General features: G+C 37.0%; 4 protein-coding genes across 6 annotated transcripts in view; 3 read left to right on the top strand and 1 right to left on the bottom strand.

The window, feature by feature from the left end:
- Positions 1-22894, top strand: part of LOC144658924 (uncharacterized) — a 122296-nt gene that overhangs the window by 29405 nt on the left and 69997 nt on the right. The gene's annotated exons all lie outside the window — the stretch shown is intronic.
- LOC144658796 (recQ-like DNA helicase BLM) lies at positions 3978-22214 on the bottom strand. Its single transcript, XM_078519285.1, has 5 exons — positions 22136-22214; positions 21068-21250; positions 6101-6232; positions 5192-5318; positions 3978-4579 (listed from the first exon to the last, which is right to left on the bottom strand). Exons 1-5 carry the CDS (start codon positions 22138-22140, stop codon positions 4382-4384), a joined length of 645 nt encoding a protein of 214 aa, XP_078375411.1. The 5' UTR covers positions 22141-22214; the 3' UTR covers positions 3978-4381.
- On the top strand, positions 9612-19222 carry LOC144658622 (uncharacterized). 3 transcript variants are annotated; one of them, XM_078519097.1, is made up of 3 exons: positions 9612-9935; positions 15472-15540; positions 17750-19222. In XM_078519097.1, the coding sequence occupies exons 1-3, from the start codon at positions 9815-9817 to the stop codon at positions 17752-17754; spliced, it is 195 nt and encodes a 64-aa protein (XP_078375223.1). In that variant the 5' UTR covers positions 9612-9814; the 3' UTR covers positions 17755-19222. The 3 variants fall into 3 exon arrangements, with proteins under 3 accessions (XP_078375223.1, XP_078375216.1, XP_078375209.1); XM_078519090.1 differs by lacking the exon at positions 9612-9935 and adding an exon at positions 10046-10593; XM_078519083.1 differs by lacking the exon at positions 9612-9935 and adding an exon at positions 10046-11768.
- Positions 13378-15459, top strand: LOC144636749 (uncharacterized). Its single transcript, XM_078495944.1, has 2 exons — positions 13378-15414; positions 15452-15459. The coding sequence occupies exons 1-2, from the start codon at positions 13401-13403 to the stop codon at positions 15457-15459; spliced, it is 2022 nt and encodes a 673-aa protein (XP_078352070.1). The 5' UTR covers positions 13378-13400.

The following is a 22894-nucleotide window of genomic DNA, read 5'->3' as shown; positions in this document are numbered from 1 at the left end:
AACGAGTCAGGCCTTCTGGAAGACCAGAAGGCCTGACGAGGCGGCAGATCATAGAGCCGCGAGAAGATTTGTATGTGCGAAAAAAATCTCACAAACGCTCCAAAATGAAAAGGTAATGTAAGTAATGTAATGTAATGTAAGGTAGATCGTGACGACACAATGTCTGATGTTTTTAGCCAATCTGTTCAGCAGAATCTGTTCAGCACGTGCACACTTTGTTGTAGTTTGCCCAATCAGCGCGCTAATAATTTGTTCAGCGCGTGCATGATGCATTGGCTAAATTCCCAGACAAGATGCGTCTCAGATAACAAAGAGATTTCAAATCTGTTCGATTGTAAAAGCCAAAATTACCGAACTAGACATTGAAATACGAAAGAAACTTGAATTAAACTTTGTTTAGAATTTAATTTCATTTAAGATAAATGAAAGAAATGCATTACAAAGCTTCAAAATTGCCAAAGCTTCGAAAATTTCGAAGTCATACAAATGACTTGCATGCGTAATTAAGTTAGGTCTGGCTAAGAAAACAACACGGATTTGGTTTCGTGGTGATTTTATGGATCAGAAGAGAGCTATTTAGAGTTTTTTTTTTTTTTCGTTTCTCGAATTTAGAAAATAAATGCCCTATACTTCATGTTTTTCCTGGATTGTCCGGCGTTTTTTTCTCGGGCAACCGGGCGTTTAATTTTCCTAAAAGCTGCAACAAAACAACGTGACATTTGAAACGTCACGCATTGTGCGTGATGAATTATTCTCGGAACGGTGGTAGTATAATAAAATAAACTTGTTCCATCTTTGGCCACGCAACTTGTCCGATCAGGGATTTACCTTTTAAAACCTCAAATTTTTTGGATACTTATGTGTTGAGTGGATTTTACTGCAGTGTGGGAAGTTTGAATTGATTTGTTTTGACAAATTTTGTAAATGTTTGCTTTTTGTTCGTAATTTATTTTCCGAGTTCAGTGGCTCATAGCCACTTCCAAAATAGCGGCATCGAACAACAGTGGCTTGAAACTCTCAAATAACATGGATTTTACAAAATTTCTCACTAAATCTTCACTACTTTGGTATCATGTAGAACTCCTTTCTCATTTTACTTTATCAGCTTTATAGCCTTCACAAAATCGCATTTTATTCCAGAAACATTTTTAAATGTTTCAGAAAACGCGAAATGTTTATTGATCGAACCAAAATCATAAAGCGTACTTTCAGCCAAACATTTACAATTATCCTCCCTTCTTCTCTCCCATTGTACTCGTTGGCATTTCTACCGATAGGTACCACTAGTATGTATCTTAAGTTTAAAAAGCAATAAATTGAAATATTACTAGCTAAATACACAAACAAATAAATAAATAAGTAAGTAAATAAAGACTTTGTGTATTTATTGGCTCAAAAAATTAAAATACGTATCTTAAGTAACATTAAAAAAGGTAAAAAAAGATAAATTAAAATCTAAATAGCCAAAGTCCAATTACAAAGAAATTCTTATAGTGTTCTGAAATTTCTGAAACTTGGTCCAGGTTACAATTATGTTATGAGCATTAAAAAAATGAAATAAAAAATGGGGGTCGCCGCGCTAGTTTTTGTGTAAAATGGATGGACATTATAGCAAATATACGATCCGCGAGATATATATTAGGAACCCTAGTAATCCAAATGGGGATGGGCATTAAAGAATTAGTCTAGTTCAACAAAATAGACTTTGATCTTATATTTAAAAACTATTCTGATTGTACAGGAATTAAGATAAGGAAAGAAATTTAAGATTTTGCTTCGTGCGCACGTTAACGGCACTACCTAAAAATAGGGCCCCAATGGGTCCATGTGTTTTGCTGCTAGAGCAAAGTCTTAGGGAACATGTTGATGAAAGACAAGTGAGTCGAGATTGAAATCCAACGTCTTTTATTGTCTGTCACTTGTGTGCAGGTTAATAATTGCACTATATTGTAGTCACTTTGTGTTAATTCAATCCTGATAATTTTACTGATCAATGTTATGTTGAAATCAAAGACAGCAAACATAATTTAATTACTAGTAAGTTAACGTAATGTCTGACATGATTGTCTCTTTGATAAAAAACAGTAACTCTTAACATTATAAAAAAATCTCAATGAACTCAATGTGATTCTTTTAGTGGCGTTATCTCACTGGTTACCGTTAGTTGTATTTGGAATCATTGTCACAATGGTAGCGTTTTAACAACAACGAAAAAGACAGAATCTATTGACCTTATAAGAACTCAATGTGATATATTTATTAGTGACAAGACAGTGGTTGTTTAACCACTTTCACCCAAATTAAACACTGGAACAACTAACTCTTAACAAACTTGTTGTGTCACCCTGAGTTAAATATGCAAAATTCAGAAATTATAAATAATCGCACGCGCACCGGCGTACAACAACAGAAAGACGGCGTTGAACGTAACGCAAAGTTCATTTTGAAAGCGAAAGTTTACAAATAATTATTATCATTCGTCAGTCATCCCTTCACGCATGAACACTCGTCGAATTTCAGTGTCTTCACAACAAGATCGGAAGATCGATAAGGACCAATTTTTGATTCTGCGAAAGTTCGTTTTCTTAAAGTTTTAGAAATTTGTGAAGTTGGAGGATTCACTGAGGACTGCGTAGCCGAAGATGCAGTGGCTCGCTGGACATCAAATTCTATTTTTCACGGCGTTTAATTAATCTTCACAAAATAAACATGTGGCGCCAGCGCGTCTGGCAGTCAAAAATTCATTTTTCAAAAAACTTTCCCTTTCCAGCTATTTTAGCGGGGCTTATACTATAGTACCTACCTGTCAGTCGTAGAAAAGCTGAAATTTAAGGATGAACTGTTTATTAAATGAAGACCGTATTATTTTTTAATAACTAGTAAACAAACTGGTCGCCACGCATTTAAACACGAACTGACGAATGTTGCATCTGATGCAGTGAATCTGGTGAATGAGAACTTCCTTTAATATTTCTTTGTTTTCGACGGTGTGCACCACTGAATAAGTTTCTTTCCCATTGTGATGTTACTAGTATTAATTCGTTTCTAGCTGTCTTTTATATAGCTCGAATACAGCTACAATTAGCGGTGCAGCCTACCAGCATGGTATATTCCTTTCCAGCTGTCTTTGCGTGACAAGTTACACGTTCATACATTTTATTTTAAAATATGAAGTTCAGAGTTAATACAGTACTAGTATGCTGTAGACAGTGTAGACAAGGTGAGGGTAAGTTTATTTTCAAAGCGAAAGTTTACAAACTGTGCACTAACCGGTCCTTTGGAGAAAATATTTATGACCTTCGGCGAGGTTCCAAGTCTTCGCTCTTTTCGTAAATGATGAAAACTGCAGAATAATTTTCTCATAAAACTGGAGTGGTCGCGCCACAGTTTGTTTTCTTTCCCAATGCGATATACTTTTAAATCGGTTTTCTGTTTTCCAACGTGTCCAACGTGGTTTGCGTTCGAATACTTTGGCCCGTAACTTCGAATGCGATCAGCGCTACGGTTCATTGGTTTCGATTTTGTTTGTTCATGGATTTGATTGACATCGGTAGTTCAGATTTCTCCTCTGTTACGGCACTTACACCTTACGGACCTTACGGACCTTACGGCACAAACTTCAGCTCTCAATGTGTTTTGCTTGCAGCCATTGCGGCTGCAGCAAAACACAAAAACGTGTTTTTTACGGCATTAAAATTAAAATATCTCAATGTAGAATTTTAAACTTTTTTTAAAATCGCGATATATTGTAGACAACCGTATGACATTTAAATTAATGCATTAAAAAATGGGGGTCACCGTGCTCGTTTAAGAGAAAATGACCATTTATTTCCTTAGCGAGCTTAGCCTGAAGGGAATCTCGTAGTGTTCTGTGTGCGCGCGCGCTCGTGCGCGCGCTAAATGACGCGAAAACTTATGCGCAGAAAGGATGCGCAATGCAATACCGTGGAATCACCTTAAAGCAATTGTTACTGAGATCAAATATACCTATAAAGGCGTAAGAAGCTGGTAAACTGGAAATCAGAGTACAAATTAAACAGGATAAATCAGATAAACCATCAGCACTTGAATTTGTACTGTTGTAGCAATCTTAAACGGTATGATCTTAAAAGCTCTAAAACAGCAGAATAATTATTGAAGCGTCAGTTACGTGCAAAAATGTAAGTGGAAAATGATATAAAGTACAAAAATCCCACGGAAAAAATTGACTTATAAGCGACGTCAGACTACCGGTAGAAAAAAAACGTCTGCACCAAATTGCGACAGCTGGACATGTCGGCGGGAAAGTAAAGTTTACTTCAGGTTGAGTTCCCTATTATTAGAGGGTTGGTAGTGGGAATATTGGGAGTATTTGCCATACCATGCTGTTAACAGACGTTTTTCAAATGTGGTACCTTCTTATCCTGGTTGTATCGCCATATAAATAGAACAGGGTACATTCAGCCAGTCCACCATCTCGTCCTGCCCGTCCACATTCCTGGTAGTATCCCTCAAGTGACTTAGGCATTGAGTGATGTATGACATATCTGACTGAACTCTTGTCAATTCCCATACCGAAGGCAATCGTAGCACACACCACCTAAAAAAATCAGCACACTTTTTTCAAAATTCCGTACAAGTAAGTTAAATTGGGTTGTGTCGTGATTCACTTTTCATGAGATATACAGCGTGGAATGCTGATATGACAAAGTACTAAGTGACCGGCAAAATTATAGCGGGGGTTAATTACTGGTATATCCGGTTTCTTTTCCATACGGTTTATTATAAATACCGGGCAGAAAAATATCTTTCGTTGTACTGGGGTGTCGTTATAGAAATTCATCATCAGGGTTCCGCTGTACATCGGTACACTTTGAGTTCCTTGTATCTGTTACATACATACATAACGTTTTACCGGTACTTTCAGTTCCTGGACGTTTGAACTACCGCAAAGAATCTTACACCTGCTCAGCTCATTAACTAAAACTTACAACATTCACCCAAAACCGTTTGAAAAGCCACTGTTAGATGCATAATTGTTGACACACTCCACTGAAAACGTAATCACAACACTGATAAGAGGCCGGTAGATCTAAACCATATTTTTGTACGTGTTTCAAGACTGTACAAACCCACTGAAGTTTTTCGCAAAAGGATGTGAGTTATTTTGCTGTTCAAAGAATGGAGAACAAAATTAATGATAATAACTGACCTTGTATCGATCACTTATCCAAGCCTCTTGACACTTGGTTCTTTGTTCATCTGATAGTCCCGCATGATAAGCTACTGCACTGATACCAGCCTCATTCAAAGAGTCTGCCACACGCTCACAGTCATTTCTTGCATACAACAGAGAATCCTGAACTAAGTAATTCTTTTAAAAGGTACAGGCAACTAATTATTTTGTTAACATACTCTAAGGTCTGTTATGTTTTAACAAGCCTTTCAACTGCAGATGCTATAACATTGGACTTGTTTCTTATCTCATGGTTCCACAACATATTGGAACTGTTTGTATGATGAGCATTCAGCTTTGGGAAGAAACAGTACAAATTCCCATTTGCAATTTCATCAACGGTTTTACGAGTTGACGCAGCATTTACTTAGGAGTAAAATGCTGCAGACACATTCCATAACAGAGGAATGTGATTTCTAAGAAAAATGATATATATAAACCTCATTACTGAGGTGTTGCAAATTCAAATCACGTTAAAGACGTTAATCAGGAACTGTAGAAAGTTCCAAGGAGAACGTGAAAAGATGGGAAGAAAAGGAATTTTTCTCCAAACAAAATTGTATTCAGTTGACACATTCATGCTTCTTTGCATCCCTGGTATGTGCTGAAAAATATTGTTATTCCTTAAAATATGTAAACGCTGCAGCAAATAGTTAATGCTTGAGTAATGTAGTATGTAAGAAATTAAAAAAGGGACTACGTAGACCATGTCACTACGGTGTCATAATTAATAGGGGCAGTTTACATGAATCAATATTTTATTTTGGGTGAACAATACACAGACAACAAACAACAACAAGAAAAAGAGAAAATAGCACAGCCACTAAACACTAACAGCAATATTGTATTAGGACAAAACACAACTTTAACTCTGATGTTACCAACCTGGAAAGACAATAAATAATCCCAGAAGAGACAGGGTGTTTTGTTTTGATGTACTGGAGTATTTCTTCCATGACTTTCTTTTTTGGTTTCACAATGAAACGCAAGTTAGGGCGATTGAAGGTTTGGGTAAACCTGTCGTGATATTGAAGTATAAGTTAGTATAACCATTCGGAAAAGACCTATTGGAAATTACCTGCTGCCAGTAGCCACTGCAGCAAGAGGTGAGTAAAACTTTTCCTTGTTGATGAATTCACTTCTTTATGCGAGTTCCTATTTTTGGAAGGAGTGTTAAAGCTTTGGCCACTGGTCTTGAACTCTGTTCTATAGCAAACAGTTTAAATATGCCTTACTTCACTCAGTACCCAGGTGTGGAAATGACTTATAGTTAATTATTTTATTTTGGGATGCTAATGCAAATGAAACAATCTGGTTAATAAAGCCACTCATATACTATTTAACAACTGGATAGCAAGCTTGAAATTTTCATTGGCTGGTAGTTGGTGGCTTCAAAAGAGGATAGAAACGGATAGAGAACTCAGGACTGTCTAATTATTTTAGCATAACCCAGTGAGTGGACTATTTATCAAAAAATTTCATTGAAATTGGTTTATACTTAGTTTTGGTTTGTGATTTCAGCCGTTTTACTTATGCGTGCACCCAAGGCATTCTGTTGAAAATTAGACTAAGTATGTTGCAAGTTTGACCAATAATCAGTCAAGGGGTTATGCTAACAGCCATTAATATAGAGTTTGTGCTAGCTTGGGATGTATGAATATTAATTTTATTTTATAAACAACTGAAAATCATTCAACTGGAAATGCTTTAGTTAGCACTCTACTAAAACTAGTTGTACCTATAGTCAGGTGCCCAGGAGTCCAAAATGTGACACCCACGGGCATTTTTGTCTGATTTTTGGCAACATAGCTATTTTTACTAAATCGAGTACGCTGATTTCGAAAATCAATGTTGCCAAGCTTAACTCTCGCGTTAAGATGATGTTTTGATGCATTTAATTATGACGTCATGGTCCAAATAAGGAATTTTCTTTCCTTTAGCTATTTTAAGCATAATACATCCAGAAATTCATTTAAAGTATTGTTAGTGTGCTGTAAAAATGATTTCAAGAATTTTCTGAGAGTTTTTACGCTGTTTCTGTGACAATCAAGCCCTTCAGTGACAATTGACCACGCCCTCTTAAACAAAATTCACCATATCGCGGGAACCTTATCACGGGTGTAGTTTTGTTATTTTCTCAAAGAACAAATGCGATATTTGTATTAACAAATCGCTATAGTTGCAATAAGAAAGAAAAATATGGTCGTTGTGCCACGCTGAAGCTAAGAGCTAGCGAGCATCAAGAATGACGCCATTACAATTTTCATATATCGAGTTTCCCTTGTTTCAGCATTTCGTTTAAGTTTTGTGGTAAACTAAATGAAAATAACATCATAGTTAATGTCGTAATATATCATCGTTGTTTTAGTTAGAGATAAAACTTTATTGATTGTCTTGTATATTGCTGAATCTAACTTATTTCACAATGCACTTTGTCTGTTATAGGTTCATGATAAAGACTTTGGTTGAACGCATGTAAAATTAACGAATAATTTAAAATGATCATAACATTGCTTCCTGCTTTCAGGTTTAAATCTGTCTATAATTTTTTTAATAAATATCGGTAAATATTTTTAATATATCTTCTGAACTTTTTTAAAAACACTGAACTAATATTGCTTTTTAAACAAGTTTCTTTAAAGCGCTTTAGCGCAGTTTGATATAGCAATTAGCGTCGGTCTTGGTGCATCCACATAGCCCAGTGCACATGGCATGCGTTTATCTAAATTCATAGCGAAGAGGCACATATATAGCCAGTGGTCAGATCGGATTTCATACATTCAACAAATAAACGTTTTCTGCGGAGGTAGTGGTGTCAGCTTTGAGGACATCTTCGCCGACCGAGAAGAGAAGAACAAATTTTTCTGTGATAACTCTCTACAGATAAAAGAGGTGCTGTTACAGCCGGTGATGGTGTGAGATGGTAACAATGAACTTGACGAGTTATTAGGAAGATTTCCTGAGACATCCTCTAAAGTTATTTACGTTAGATTCTCTGAAGTTCCTGCCCATATCCACACTGTTGACGAGAGCTTAGCGCGATCGATGTGCCAGGAGAAGTAACAGCAAGTCTGTGCCTCGAGTGGAAACTATAATGTTGTCGACATGCCCGCTATGACTGACTGCATAACGAACAAACTTCTTATCGGCTTCCTCTTGGTTGGATCTCAAAAAGGCTACATCTAGGCCAGAATCTGAGCAGAATCCACTTCGTATAAAAAACCACCAGATATACTTCGATTGCAGAGTCAGTGCCTGCGAGATAAGTTCATCTGAGAGAATCCGTGCAAAGTCCGCTTTGTTGTCTCCAAGTGCCAAAAATGCTCGCCACTTCATCGGCCGCAACTGAACCTCTCTTACGTACTTTAATGACTCTGCTCACAGGCCGCGCCGTATTCTCGGAGCGTCGACTTCTTGTCGTTGCTTTTATGGATTGCCTCCCATCGAGTAACACATCAATCCTCTGGTATCCAGGACCTTTCCGTAAAACAGTGTTTACGTAACATTTCGCAAACCCACCGAAAGCATTTGCATTTTTTGGTTTGCCAATAGCTGCCACCATAATTAGTATGCTGCCACCAGGGCGAAGCCATCGAAAAAAAAAAAATGACTCTAGGCACTTGACCTTTTCTTCTGAGAACGACTTCTAAAATTGACTTGTTTCACACTTGTGGGGTTCATTTCTGCGAGAAACAATGACACCGGCATTATACCTCAGATGCTACAATATGGCTTGCATGTTTATCTCGCGCCTGCCTTCATACACCGCGACTAGACAACATAGAATACCCTGGTTTCCATGCAAATTTAAAGTCTTTCTCTTTTTGCGGCTAGTTGCAGCACTTTTAACTTCATAAAGGCTGGCAAATAGAGGTGGATTATTCTTGCGAACAGGGTCACGAAAGTTTGTCTTCCATCCCTTCTTCCCGTTCCCGTTCTTCCTCTCTGTCTGAAGATAGTAGCCTCCATTCCACGAATCGTTCAAGCTGAGTCTGTCCAATCGAAAGATCTTGTTTTATTTCTAGAGTCACGAGATCTTTCTTGACAATTTTTTGCAATGTCTCATTTGTTCGTGACAGGAACAACCCGGATTTTGTTGTGTGGAATGTACAGAATTCTCAGCTTCATTATCTTGCTTCTGTCTCTCCTTGCCACTCTCTTTGTGGATAAAAGCAGTCGTTATGGTGTATGTCAAACATCGCTGATGTTTGTGGAGCAATTCAATTACTACTTTTTATTACCTCATGGTAATGAGGTTGTAGTGATGGTTCGCGAACTTGAAGTGACGTATTTCCGTCACTCCATTCTGATATAAAACCGCAATTAATTCATGCATTTAACGATGAACGTGCTGACAGAAAGGTCCTAGCACCGGTTTTCCCCTGCCTCCCCGCCCTTGTGTTCTGTTCATATATCTGGGGGGTGGTATAGAGGCCAAATGTTTGCTTGAGTGCTGAGGTGAACATTCAAAATGGCGTGTCGGGCGGAAATTATCAAAGGTGGTTTTTCGTTCCTTTCGCTTCATCCTCGATCTAAATACACCTTTGTAGACCTTACAAACGAAGAGAAAATGTGCAGGAAATACTCAAGTGGAAAGAAATGGGCTTCAAAGCAAAGGTTGTTGAACTGTTTGATCAGAAACATCAGTTCATTTCACATTTGGACGACGAAGAATCGATCAGGCGCATAAAGAATGCAGCTTTACCATCTGGGAGAAAAGGTAAGCGTTCCTCCCTCTGTTGTATTTTTGTTCAAAACTAGCAGGGTATATAAAAGCACTTTAAGATTTCATCATTCGTTCGGAAGTTGTTCGGTATTTAAATGTGACATGACAAAGCACATGATTTTCGTATCGAAGTGCTGAGAAGTGCTTTCGTACACGCGTACATGACAAACGACATGTTTTTCGTATTGAAGTGCTGAGAAGTGCTGTTATACACGCACATGACAAAGGATTTTTCTTCGTACTGCTGTTCGTCTCTTTGCAGAGTAGATTTTTGGTCTGTTATTGATTTAAAGTATCAGTGCTATGGATGTCGACACAGAAAATGCTCATAACAAGTCTCCAGTATATTCGGGGACAGAAGCATTATTGAAACCTTCGACTGGCCGGGGTTATTTACAAGGCCAGGAGACGTACAGCTTCGAAGAAGCTTACGTCGAGTTCCCCTCTCGCTGGGACTTAAATGCCACAACTGTGGGAAGCGAGAAAGCGTACAATTGTCGTACAAATGCACATTATACTATGCTTAAAACAAATGCTAAATATCAAATGACAAACAAATGCCAAACAGATGATCCATTAGCTGAATGCCAAATGAAATACACGGAGCAAGTAGTGAAACACAAGAATGCCAACGAGGAAATCACTAGCAAAGGTAATCCTACTTTGACCGAGCAGTTTGTAAACACATTTATTGAGGAGAAGCATGAATATCAAAATAAAATATCAGTCCACATGTCAAGTAGTTGTCAGTACAGGAAAGCAGATAAAAATACGAATGTACGAAAATCTAGAGCAAGTATTGTCTCGTATCCTCATTTTAGAATAAAACGCCAAAGAGAACCCTCTAGAATTTCTTACAGAATGGTTACCAGACTTTTTAATAGGAAACAAACTAGAAAATCAGTGAAATTATACATTAGGAAATGTGTGCCAAAATCATCTAGACTGAAGGCTATGTTGTGTGGATATCATCGCTATTATTTCCTTGAGCGATGCACAAGGTCAAACTTCACGCTTTACTCAAGTAAGTGTTTCATTAGGCAACGTTTGTTCATTGTTCGAACAAGGACGCCTAAGCATAAAAAGTCAACTTTGTTTTGTGTGTATGCTGAAGATTATATTTTCAGCAAATTAAGCCAGCTTCGCATGAAAAGTTATAATTTATCAAGAAGAGTCATATCTTTAAGTGGAGATGTGGAATCAAATCCAGGCCCTACAAATCAGTATTATAACCCAGTATCTTTTATGTCACCTACAAATTCCATTTGTCTACTAGAATCCAGACTGTCTCAGTTAGGTAGAACTGCACTTGATGTTGGAGGAAGTGGTGATTGCTTTTTTAGGGCTGTATCACATCAACTTTATGGTAATCCTAATAATCACTTCTATGTGCGCAGTGTTGGCATTCAGTATTTAATGCAGCACCCTGAACAATTTATAGAGAGTAACACTGAGCATTCTTGGCAAGGATATTTGGAAAGAATGTCACGTCAGGGAACTTGGGCTGACGCAATCATAATTCAAGCTGTTGCCAACTGTATGAATTTATCAATACATATTGCTGAATCAAATCCAACTTTTTCTCCTGTTACTGTTGTTGAACCAATGAATGCAGCACATAGCCTAAATATTTACATTGGGCACTTAGATGAAATTCATTATGTTTCTACTGTAGAAAATAGAACTTTGCAGCTTACCAACAACAGCACATGTGCACAAAATGCAGATGAAAACAATCTAATTGATAACAGTGACAAAGCTTGCAAAAAAGACTACATGAGGGAATACATGAAAGAGAGAAGAGATGATGAGAATTTTAGAAAAAATGTGAATGGTAAATTACTGCAAAGCAGCTGCATTGATAGTCAAACTACTAAGAACAAGAAAAACCAGGCTGCCCAAAAAAGGAAATTAAGCCCAGCACATTTCAGAGAAATTGAGTGGCGTTCATTTAAGAAACGTAAAGCAGAGAACCCAGAGCACATCAGGGAAATAAACAAACAGGCTGTTAGAAAACGAAGAGCGAATAATCCTCAGCTTATCAAAGAAATGGACAGAAATCCCAAAAGAAAGGCAGTAACAATTACTGATACACCATTTCATGACATGCCAACTGAATCACAGTTAACATGCAGCCGTGATGAGTTGCAATCACAAAAAGACAAAAGTGATGCAATTTCTATGATAAATTTGTTTCACAAAAACATTGCATGTGGCCCAGAATATGTATGCACTTGTTGTGACCAACTATGGTATAAGTGTTCTGTAGTGAAATGTGATGCAAACAAATATAAGGCATGTTCACCAGAAATTGTTGAGTCCTGTATTACTGGTTTTAACAGTGTTGATAACATTGAATGGATTTGTATAACTTGTGATTCAAATCTGAAGAAAGGCAAGTTACCCAGCTGTTCTAAAGCCAACAAGATGGGTTTTCCTTATAAGCCAGATGTTTTGAATTTGACATCATTAGAAGAGCGACTAATATCACCTCGTATACCTTTTATGCAAATCCGTGAACTACCTAGAGGTGGTCAATTGTCTGTTCATGGAAACATTGTCAATGTGCCAAGTGATGTAAATTCAACTGTTCATTGTCTGCCCAGACCAATAAGTGAATCACAAACCATTCCAATAAAACTTAAAAGGCGTCTCAGTTACAAGCATCATTATCAGTTCCAGAATATTAGACCTAAGAAAGTATTAGATGCAGCCAAATATCTTGTAGAAACAAGTCACTTATTCAAAGCGGAAGGCATAGAAGTGCAAAATGCATGGATAGATAACAATCAATCAAGTACCATGAATGAAGACTGGAGTGAATTTGTGCAAAACCCTAACATATCCACTGCTGATGTGCAAACCAATAAAATAGTCACAAATTGCCAAAACAATATAATTTCCACTGCTGATGTTGATAATCCAGATAGTGAAAAAGATGATGATGACGGTTGGTCTGAAGTTGATGAACGCCCTTCGGGAGTAACAGATACACTATTGCAGGAACCGGATGTAACAGAAAATGGAGATAGAATTATTTCTTTTGCACCAGGAGAAGGAAACAAACCATTAGGAATATTCATGGATAAAGATTCTGAATATTTATCATTCCCTACAATATTCTGTGGAAAACAAAGACCTGACAACAGTGAAAGAAAGGTCCCAGTATCATATAGTACAGTTGCTAAGTGGGAGTTAAGGTGTCAGGATAGAAGAGTTGCAAAGTCTGTGCCAAATATATTTTATAAGCTGAAAAAACTGCAAATAAAGCAAATTCAAGATAGTGCCTATATAGCTCTTAGAAAGTGTAAAACAAAGGGGAAGAAGTACACTGCTGGTGACTTGAAATCAGAAGATTATCTTAATAAGCTTGTCCATCTTGATGAAGGTTTCAGAGTTTTAAGGAATGTATGATCGTCACCACCTTATATTGAACGATGCAAAAAAGACTTGTTTGCTATGATTCGTCAACTAGGCAATCCTACATGGTTTTGCTCTTTCTCGGCTGCTGAAACAAGGTGGACTCATCTTCTTAAAACTTTAGGTAGAATTGTAGAGAACAAAGAGTATACTGATGACGAGATCAAACATATGACATGGAAACAAAAATCAGATTTGATACAAAACGATCCGGTGACTTGTGCGAGAAACTTTGAGCATATGGTTCAGTTATTTATTCGAGATGTCTTAAAGAGCAGTGTAATGCCAATAGGAGAAATAGCTGATTATTTTTACAGAATCGAATTTCAGCAAAGAGGAAGCCCACATATCCATGGTTTATTTTGGGTAAAGGAAGCCCCACAATATGAAAGAAGTTGTAATGAAGAAATAGTGAAGTTTGTTGATAAGTATATTACTTGCCACAAACCAGGCACTTCAAGTGAAATGGAAGACCTTGTAAACTTACAGATGCACAGGCATGCCAAGACATGCAAGAAGGCAGGGCACAAGATTTGTAGATTTAACTTCCCATTGCCACCAATGCCAAGGACAATGATTTTAACACCTCTTGACACCTCCTGTTTTGATGAAGAGGGCAAGAAACTGATAAAAGAAAACGGTGAAAAAATAAAAGAAGTTCTTGACAGCATGAAATATGGCGAAGACATCAGTTTTGAAGATTTTCTCAACAAATTACAGTTGACTGAAGACAATTACATCTTAGCTATAAGACACACATTAAAGCGTGACACATTGTTTTTGAAAAGGGCACCATCAGAAATAAGAATCAATAGTTACAACACCAATTTAATGAAATCGTGGCAGGCAAACATGGACATGCAATATGTACTAGATCCATATGCATGTGCTACATATATACTGTCTTATATTACAAAAGGGCAAAGAGGTATGAGCAGACTGCTAGAAAAAGCATCGGAAGAGGCAAAATCTGGCAATAAAGATATCACAAATAGAGTTAGACACATTGGAAACAAATTTTTAAATGCAGTTGAAATTAGTGCTCAAGAAGCTGTGTATCTTGTTTTACAAATGCCATTGAGAAGATCCTCCCGTGATTGTCAATTTATAAGCACCTCACCTCCAGATGAAAGGGCATTCTTGTTAAAGAAATTTGATAAGCTCAAAGAGTTGCCTGACGACTCAACTGACATAGAATCTGACAATATCATTAAACGTTATCAACGTAGACCAAAACAATTAGAAATGGTATGCTTAGCCGACTTTGTTTCATGGTTTAACTGTGTTAAATATGAACAAAATGATCGGAGTAGTGCTGATAATGCACCATCATTTACAGGCATTGCCGACTTTCTGCCAGAAACTAATTTTGAAGACAACACTGATGATGATCCTAATAGTATTAATATCACTGAATGTGAATATAAACCAAATGAGTACATACTTAAAGGTGGTATGAAACTAGTAAAAAGAAAAAAGCCAAAAATAATCCGCTCTGTCAGGTACGATAAAGATAAGGACCCAGAAAACCATTTTAGAGAGCAGCTAATGCTTTACACACCGTGGCGAAAAGAAAGCAATGATTTGATAAAAGACTGTGAAACATATCAAGAAAGGTTTGAACAGATTAAGGATGAAGTTCTCTACAACAGGTGCCAATATGAGTACCATTCAGAAATACTAGATAAAGCAATGAACGATATGAACAATGCTGAATACGACAACTTTGAGAGTGTTGCTCCAAATGCTGAGCATATGAATAAGCAGGACTGTGCTGTAGAGGAGAAACCAAGTGAACTATTTGGTTGCTTTGACCCCGGAAAAAACAAGCAGCACAGCCAGTATGATTTGCTTGATGATATAGGTATTTTCCCTCGAAGTAATGATGACGAGGAGCTGCTTATAAAACGCATGTCTGATGTAGATTATTATGCGCTTGTCCGATCTTTGAATGAAGAACAAAGACAGTTTTTTTATCATGTGTTACATTCAATCAAAACTAAAGATGATCCTCTCAGATTATTCTTGAGTGGAGGTGCTGGTGTTGGCAAAAGTACTGTCACTAATGCATTGTATGAAGCGCTGATCAGATTTCTGAATACGGTTGCAGGTGAAAATCCAGATGATGTAAAAGTTGTGAAAACAGCCCCAACTGGTAAAGCAGCATTCAACATAAAAGGTAACACATTACACTCTGCCTTTAAAATACCAGCCAATAGAGGTTTTGAGTATTGTGCACTGGATGCTGACAGACTAAATACCATTAGAACACATCTCATGAAACTGAAAGCAATATTTATTGATGAGATCTCTATGGTTGGAAGTGGAATGTTCAACTTTTTGAATTTAAGATTACAACAAATAATGGGAACCAAGGAGCCATTTGGTGGAATAAGTTTGATAACTGTCGGAGATCTTTTCCAACTAAAACCAGTTTTTGATAAATGGATCTTTGAAAATTCTGAATCTGGCTATAATGCTTTAGCAACTAACATTTGGACAGAATACTTCACTCTCTTTGAATTGACAGAAATAATGAGACAAAAAGATGACAGACAGTTTGCAGAGCTGCTCAATCGCTTGAGAGAGGGAAAACACACTGAAAATGATATAGCCATTTTGAAACAAAGGCTTCTGAATGTAACACCGGGAAATGATAACTATCCAATGAATCTAACACATTTATTTACTACAAATGCATCAGTGGATGCTCACAACAATGCCCTGTATACTCTTTCTAAAACTAATAAAGCTCAGATTAAGGCTGTGGACATCATAATTGGGGATATTTCTGATGATCTCAAGAAACAAATGAAAGGTAAAATCCCAGATGATCCAACAAAGACAATGGGTTTATATTCAGTAGTATCAGTAGCAACTGAGGCAAAATATGATTTGACAACTAACATTGATGTGACTGATGGACTAACAAATGGTGCAGAGTGTGTCATACAAAACATAGACTACAGAGTTGACAATTCCACCAGACCAAGCATTATTTGGGTATCGTTTCCACATTCTGACATAGGCAGAAAGCAGCGTAGAGAACATGCACATTTGTACAACACCAACATTAATAAAAACTGGACACCAGTTTTAGAAGTAACAAGACAATTCCGAATCAATAAAAAAAGCCAAGTACAAATTCTTCGGCGACAATTTCCTCTTAGACCTGCTGCTGCCAAGACTATTCACCGTTGTCAAGGTGACACATTAGATGAAGCAGTTGTTGATTTTCCAGCATCCACAAGAGAGCACATGCATTATGTTGGCTTAAGCCGAGTAAGAAACAGTTCTGCACTGAGTATTCTCAATTTGAATGAAAAAAAAATAAAGGTTAGTGAGAAGGTTAAAAATGAAATGACTAGACTGAGAACAGAAGCAAGCCTCAGACCTTTGGCAACCTTGCAAGTTATCGATTCACCCCAAACAAAAACAATCTTGTTTCAGAATGTTAGATCTCTCCGCTTGCATATTGATGATGTGAGAACTGATTACAACATTCAAAAAGCCGGTGTTAACATTTTTGTTGAAACAAAGCTGTGTTTGTTAGATAGCGATGACACATATGAGCTAACTGGATTTACCCTTTACAGAAATGACTTCAATCAGTCTAACATCAGAACTTGCTATGGAACTGCTGTGTACATTAAGAATGATTTGAATTGTACTAAAATTCCATACAGGCTCAATGTTCATAATGTAGAAATTACTATAACAGTTCTTAGCCATCCACTTCCAAACTTTCACGTTGTAGGTTTATACCGGTCAAAAATCGTTAGAATTTCACACTTGATTGAAGCCCTTACTCATCTTCATAACTCAGTATTGACAGAACCTACAATTCCCACTGTACTGCTTGGAGATTTCAATATTGACCTGATGGAAAAAGATACAGAACAAAAAGCTCTAAAAGCATTTCTCATAACAAACAAAGGATACACACAATTGATTAATCAGTATACTACTGACTACCGTACACAGATAGATCACATCTATACGAATGTACCAGAGCTTGTGCAATCTGCAGGTACACTAGAGTCTTACTACAGTGACCATAAGCCAATCTTTATGTCCTTGACAGCTTTGTAAAAAATAATGTGACAGTTTCTGGTGTGCTTGATATTAAAATTGCAATACAATACAATTTGTCATAATTTGGTACATTATCTTATTGTCTTAATATGAGAGTAGTACAGTCTATTTTTCCTCTCAGGGATGTTAAGCATCCCTTGATTTTAATTAACAGAGAGTTTAGGCTTTAAGGTAAGTCATCACCCTCATGATGTGTAAACTAAACACATCATTGAATTGAAGTTCATTGACATAAATAGTATTACCATTGTTATCTAGTGACTTAAATTCCATATTTTTTTTTATTTTACAAGTTTGACCACCATGTATCTACATGTACAAGGTACTTGCTTGCTGTCATCAACCATTTCCAGTACCTGGATTCATTCAAAACTGTTACATGCAAAACACCAAGAGTGGATTACCAACACTGTTAAAATACAATGGACACAGCATTTGTACAGGTCCTGGAAAACCTAGAAAGTCCTGGAATTTTATTGTGGCACTTTCCAGGACTGGAAAGTCCTGGAAAAAAGACAACCTGTCCTAGGAAGTTATGAAAATCTATCAAACTCAAGTAATACCAGAATTCTCACAACAAACGTTATAAGAAATGTATGGCAGACAGTAAGGAGAAATAATATTGAGATCTTGAGAGTGAAAAGGTCAATAGCAATTACGAGTCCTGGAGAAATCAATCTGAGTTCTGGAAAAGTACTGGAAAAGTCCTGGAAAATTGTTTGTGAAAAAGGGTGCAAAATCTGTGAACATCAAACATGCTTTCCAGTCCACAGGACCACCTGGTCTTTACTGCTATGTGGCTACCAAGTATAATTTGACAAGTCATTTGATATGTACAGCTGTACATTTACTTTATGCCAAATCTGCCACCACAGCTTTAACAGTGTATTTTAGCAGCATCAGCCGTGTTACGCCTATAAGCCAAACATGCAAACTACCATTCTCCAAGCATTGGCCAGCAAGCAATAGGTGTACATGTCTGGTGCATATGTGTAGAGAGGCAAACAAAGTATATACTTGAACAATGTACTTCCCTTGGTGTCATTGATCACTTCTAGTACACATATTCAATTGAAAACTATTACGTGCCAAACATCAAGGATGGATTAGCAACACTGTCAAAATTCTATGAACATCAAACATGCATTCCAGTACACAGGACCAGCTGTTCTTTACTACCATGTGGCTACCAAGTATAATTTGACAAGTCATTTGATATGTACATTTACTTTATGCCTAATCTATCACCATGGCTTTATATAACGCATGTAAATGTGTATTTTAGCAGCATTAACTGTACCACAACTATAGGTCAAGTATGCAATCTTCTATTCTCCAATAATTGGCCAGCAAGCGATACATGTGTGGTGCATATGTGTATAGAGGCCCATATTAAAGTTTGAAGGACTTAAAATAATACTACATCACCAAGAAAAAAATTGTATACCTGGATATCGAAAACCTAACACACCAATATCCAGAAATGGTTAACTGAACATATGGTATGTCATATCAGCATATTATAAACTGTGCTGTGGACATCCAGAATTTCATGATAAAAAATTAATAATTCATGACAGTAACTGTGAGAAATTTACATGTACATGAATACAAGAGTATTGTTTGCATAGGAAAAATCATAATTTAGTTAGACATACACAGTAAATGTAAAAACTGAGTCACACTGAACATTAAAATTTTACATGTGAAATACACCTCTATTAAAGTTTATTAACAGTTTATTGTAATAAATGTACACATTTTAAGGTTCGTGTTTTGCTGTTGATTTTTAAGGGGTCTATTTTTGATCTAGGGATTTTTTTGGATTTTGGTGGAAGACCTAGGGATTTTTTTAGGTCTTGATTTTTGCCACCATTTGATCATCCCCGCCATTTGAAATCCGGAGCACCCCCCTCGGGTCTTGTTTTCCTAGCAAGCTGAAACATTTACTTAAACACGTCACATGGCAGGCGTAACTGCATGAATCTCATACCTGCCATGAACAATGTCACAGTGTCAATAGTTTATTTCCCTTTCGATGTCTTCTCCTTTTTCATGAGACTTGGGTGAATGTGTCACTAATAGTTAATGCTCCCTGCTAGCGCACTGCAGCACGGATTCTATTTTTCGACCACCAGAATAAACTGACGTTTGTTTGCTAATTAATTTGTTATTGTATATCACGTGCTGAATTGGGCACTTCATTCTTGCTGAGCTTACAATTTACGTTTCGATTCCCAAAATAAACATTTCACACAAACAGATCACAAAATATTCGTAAATATTTTTAAAATAGGTGAATGATTATTTATGGCTACAGGCCAGCAATAGCGTGACATGGGTCTCACGTAGTGGTGGTTTTAAATAATTTGGGCATGTCCAAGCGGTATTTGGTTTCGCTGTGTGATTATTCAGTCCTCTCTTCTGGTAAAACACTCGAATAACATAACTTTCACTCTAAACAGAGTGCAGAGTGTTCATGTTAAACAACTGATTGCTAATAAAAATCAAATATTGCTTGACCGTGACCAAAAAGCCACCTGAGTGGAGTGGGACTAGAACGATTTACCGAGAAAAAAAAACGACAAAAAAAGCCTGCAACATTATGAACCGACTGCGCGCGGTTCATTACCATGAGGTTGCTCGAAGGAGCCTTTGATTAATACAAGAATCACATTCATTTTTAAACAAAATGTTAACACTATACCCGTGATAAAGTGATTTTTTATGAGAGGGCGTGGTCAATTCCCACAAGACGGCTTGATATTCATAGAAACGGTATAAAAACTATCAGAAAATTCTTAAAATCATTTTACAGTATACTAATAATGTTTTGAACGAACTTCTGGATGAATTATGCTTAAAATAGCTAAAGGAAAGAAAATTCCTTATTTGGACCATGACGTCATAATTAAATGCATCAAAACATCATCTTAACGCAAGAATTAAGCTTGGCAACATTGATTTTCGAAATCAGCGTACTCGATTTAGTACAAATGGCTATGTTGCCAAAAATCAGACAAAAATGCCCGTGGGTGTCACATTTTGGACTCCTGGGCACCTGACTACTATCGGTAAGTGCCAACGAGCGAAATACTCATGTTTGTTTATAAGAACAGATACTGAATGGTTTTGGATAGAACTATATTTGTTTGAAATGACCAAAATATGGTAAATTGTTTTTTAGGTAATACGCGAAAAAGTGCTATTTCTCTGGTGTTCATAAATGACACAGGTTTGATAGCCTGCGTAGCAAGCGCCGTAGTTTCCAGCGCGCGTATTCTCGCGATCGCGCACTCTTTTAAACGCCCAAAAAGAACGTACACAGATGTCTGCTACGTGACGTCACTGCCTAAATATGGAGTTTACTTACACCCAGATATGGTAAAAAAAAGTCCCTTATGCAGCCTCTCTGCCTATACACTCACACGCACACAGCTCTATGATTCTGCCTCCTAGACAGCTTCGCCTCTTGGCTCGCCTGCCTCGTTGGCAATAATTAGTTTATTCACTCTAAAATTCTAAGAGGTGATAATTTTATCGCCTGTGGCCTCATCAACTATCACCAAACAAATTGAGAGTGAACGATCAAATTACTAATTAATACAAACCATTTTGGTTTTGTCATCTTCAGCTGATGTAACACATCCTTTTGAACACGAGGCGTGGCAGTAGCAGTGAGAGCCATAAAGGGGACTTTAGGGTACTTGGTTCGCAAAACTGACAGCTTCTTGTAGTCTGGGCGAAAATCATGACCCCACTGGCTCACACAATGGGCTTCATCAATTACAATCCTGTGAAGTTAAAAAAATGTGAAAACGTTTTTTTCACATTCACAAAGTTTTGTTAGTCACACTAAGTAACAAGTGGCTATAAATAAGTGCATGGCTAGGCGATTGTAACAGAGTGATATGATGGAAATAGGTTTACAGAATGTTTATCAGATTGATCTGATGCATTTTTGCTATCTCCAGATTCCAAGACAAACACCAGCAATGAAAATGGCCACCTAATCAAAGTTCTCAAATGGGTCCTGAATTCTCAGTTTGCCTCAGCTGCCCACAAAATTCAGAGCCACTTTGAACTCAATTGGTACACCAGTTATATGGTAACAGAGGTATTCCCCAAACTTTTACATTCCAAGGGTCCTTTAGATAGTTTTGTTCTTAGATTTTGGCAGTGCTGCTTAAATGCAGTGATTGTAGATCGCAGGAAGATTTTATGAACGCAACAGTTGCCAGATAAAATCAAAGGACAGTGCAGAATGCAATATGGCCAATCAATTGACAGCATGATAATAATTTTCCAGGGTAATTTCGCTTGAGAATAAGTCAAATGAGTTCACCTTTCAGTCTGAAACGCTGTTTCATGTGCACTTGTAAGATGTTGAAAGACCAAACGTGACAACTAAATCAAGCGACAACCTTCATTCGGGAGAAAGATTTTCCTTATTGAAAAGTCACACATGTCGTTGACACAATTAAGAGTCGATTTTTTTAGTAAAAGAAGTTTCAAATAATTTGAACCGTTGTGTTTTATGTTAACTTTCGTTAATTTGAGACTTTTTTAAGCAGCAGACGTGATACTTTTACTTTTCGTGCAAACTTATGTAACATGATTCTTTTGTTTTTCTACTGAGTTTAATTTCATCAAGTAGCAAGAGTCTACAAGAATCCTACCGCATTGAAAATCACATGGCGTTAGGCTTAGATAACATTTAACTTTGGTTGGTTTGATTTTCAGTTAGGTATGGGTCGCACTTTTCATCTTTGCCGGCTAAAAATAACAGAAAAAATTTCTTAGACGTTGAAACAGCAAAATGTGATACTTTCCCCTTCTGTGTAAACGAATGTGACATAGATACTTTTGCTTTTCTCCTTAACTTCTGTAACGCAACACTTTTTTTGTCGACAACATATGTAACTTGACACATTTCTTTTGCAAACAGAGCGACATCAAAAGAAGTTGTTTTGCTTTAAGTAATAAAACCAATTATAACACAGATATTATCGATAAATCCAAGAAATAGTTTTCAGATTGGAACATATAAAGTCACCTCTTAAAGACCAGTCGGTATGTTTTGGAGTTAAAATCGAATGAAAGACGATCGATAGCGGCAACAGTGAGAGAATAATGCCATTTCGTGACAATTTGATAATTAAATTAGTTTGGTTTTTAATTGAATGAACTGATTTCTGTTGTGAACGAAACAAACTCTTTGTTGTAACAGTTCTGACCAAGGAAAATGTGCATTAAAATTGTTTTGTTTCTGCTCCAAGCAAATGTTATGAGATATTTTTATGTTTATTTGCGAACGGTAACTTGAGATCTGTTTTTCACGTAGGAGTGTTGTTTTAATTAGAATCGTTTCCGCGAGAATAAACAAACAAGAAACGAATTTAGTGGCATTCTCAGATATTTCAACTTAAATGTTCGGA

This window comes from Oculina patagonica, chromosome 1 (genome assembly GCF_052425735.1).
Source record: "Oculina patagonica isolate OP01 chromosome 1, crgOcupat, whole genome shotgun sequence".
NCBI classification, from domain to species: Eukaryota; Metazoa; Cnidaria; class Anthozoa; order Scleractinia; family Oculinidae; genus Oculina; species Oculina patagonica.
The sequence above is the reverse complement of the archived record's forward strand: the minus strand, read 5'-3'. Positions and strand labels throughout refer to the sequence as shown.

Excerpts from the sequence above, each read along its gene's own strand:
- LOC144658622 (XM_078519083.1), top strand. The coding sequence starts at position 10,245 with ATGGATGTCGACACAGAAAATGCTCATAACAAGTCTCCAGTATATTCG. Across the intron at positions 11,769-15,471 it reads ATGAGAATTTTAGAAAAAAT|GTGAAAATCCAGATGATGTA; the intron begins GTGAATGGTAAA and ends ATACGGTTGCAG.
- LOC144658796 (XM_078519285.1), bottom strand. Across the intron at positions 6,233-21,067 it reads AAGATGACAAAACCAAAATG|GTTTACCCAAACCTTCAATC; the intron begins GTTTGTATTAAT and ends ATATCACGACAG. Across the intron at positions 5,319-6,100 it reads ATTATTTATTGTCTTTCCAG|AAATGACTGTGAGCGTGTGG; the intron begins GTTGGTAACATC and ends GTTGTATGCAAG.
- LOC144636749 (XM_078495944.1), top strand. The coding sequence starts at position 13,401 with ATGATTCGTCAACTAGGCAATCCTACATGGTTTTGCTCTTTCTCGGCT.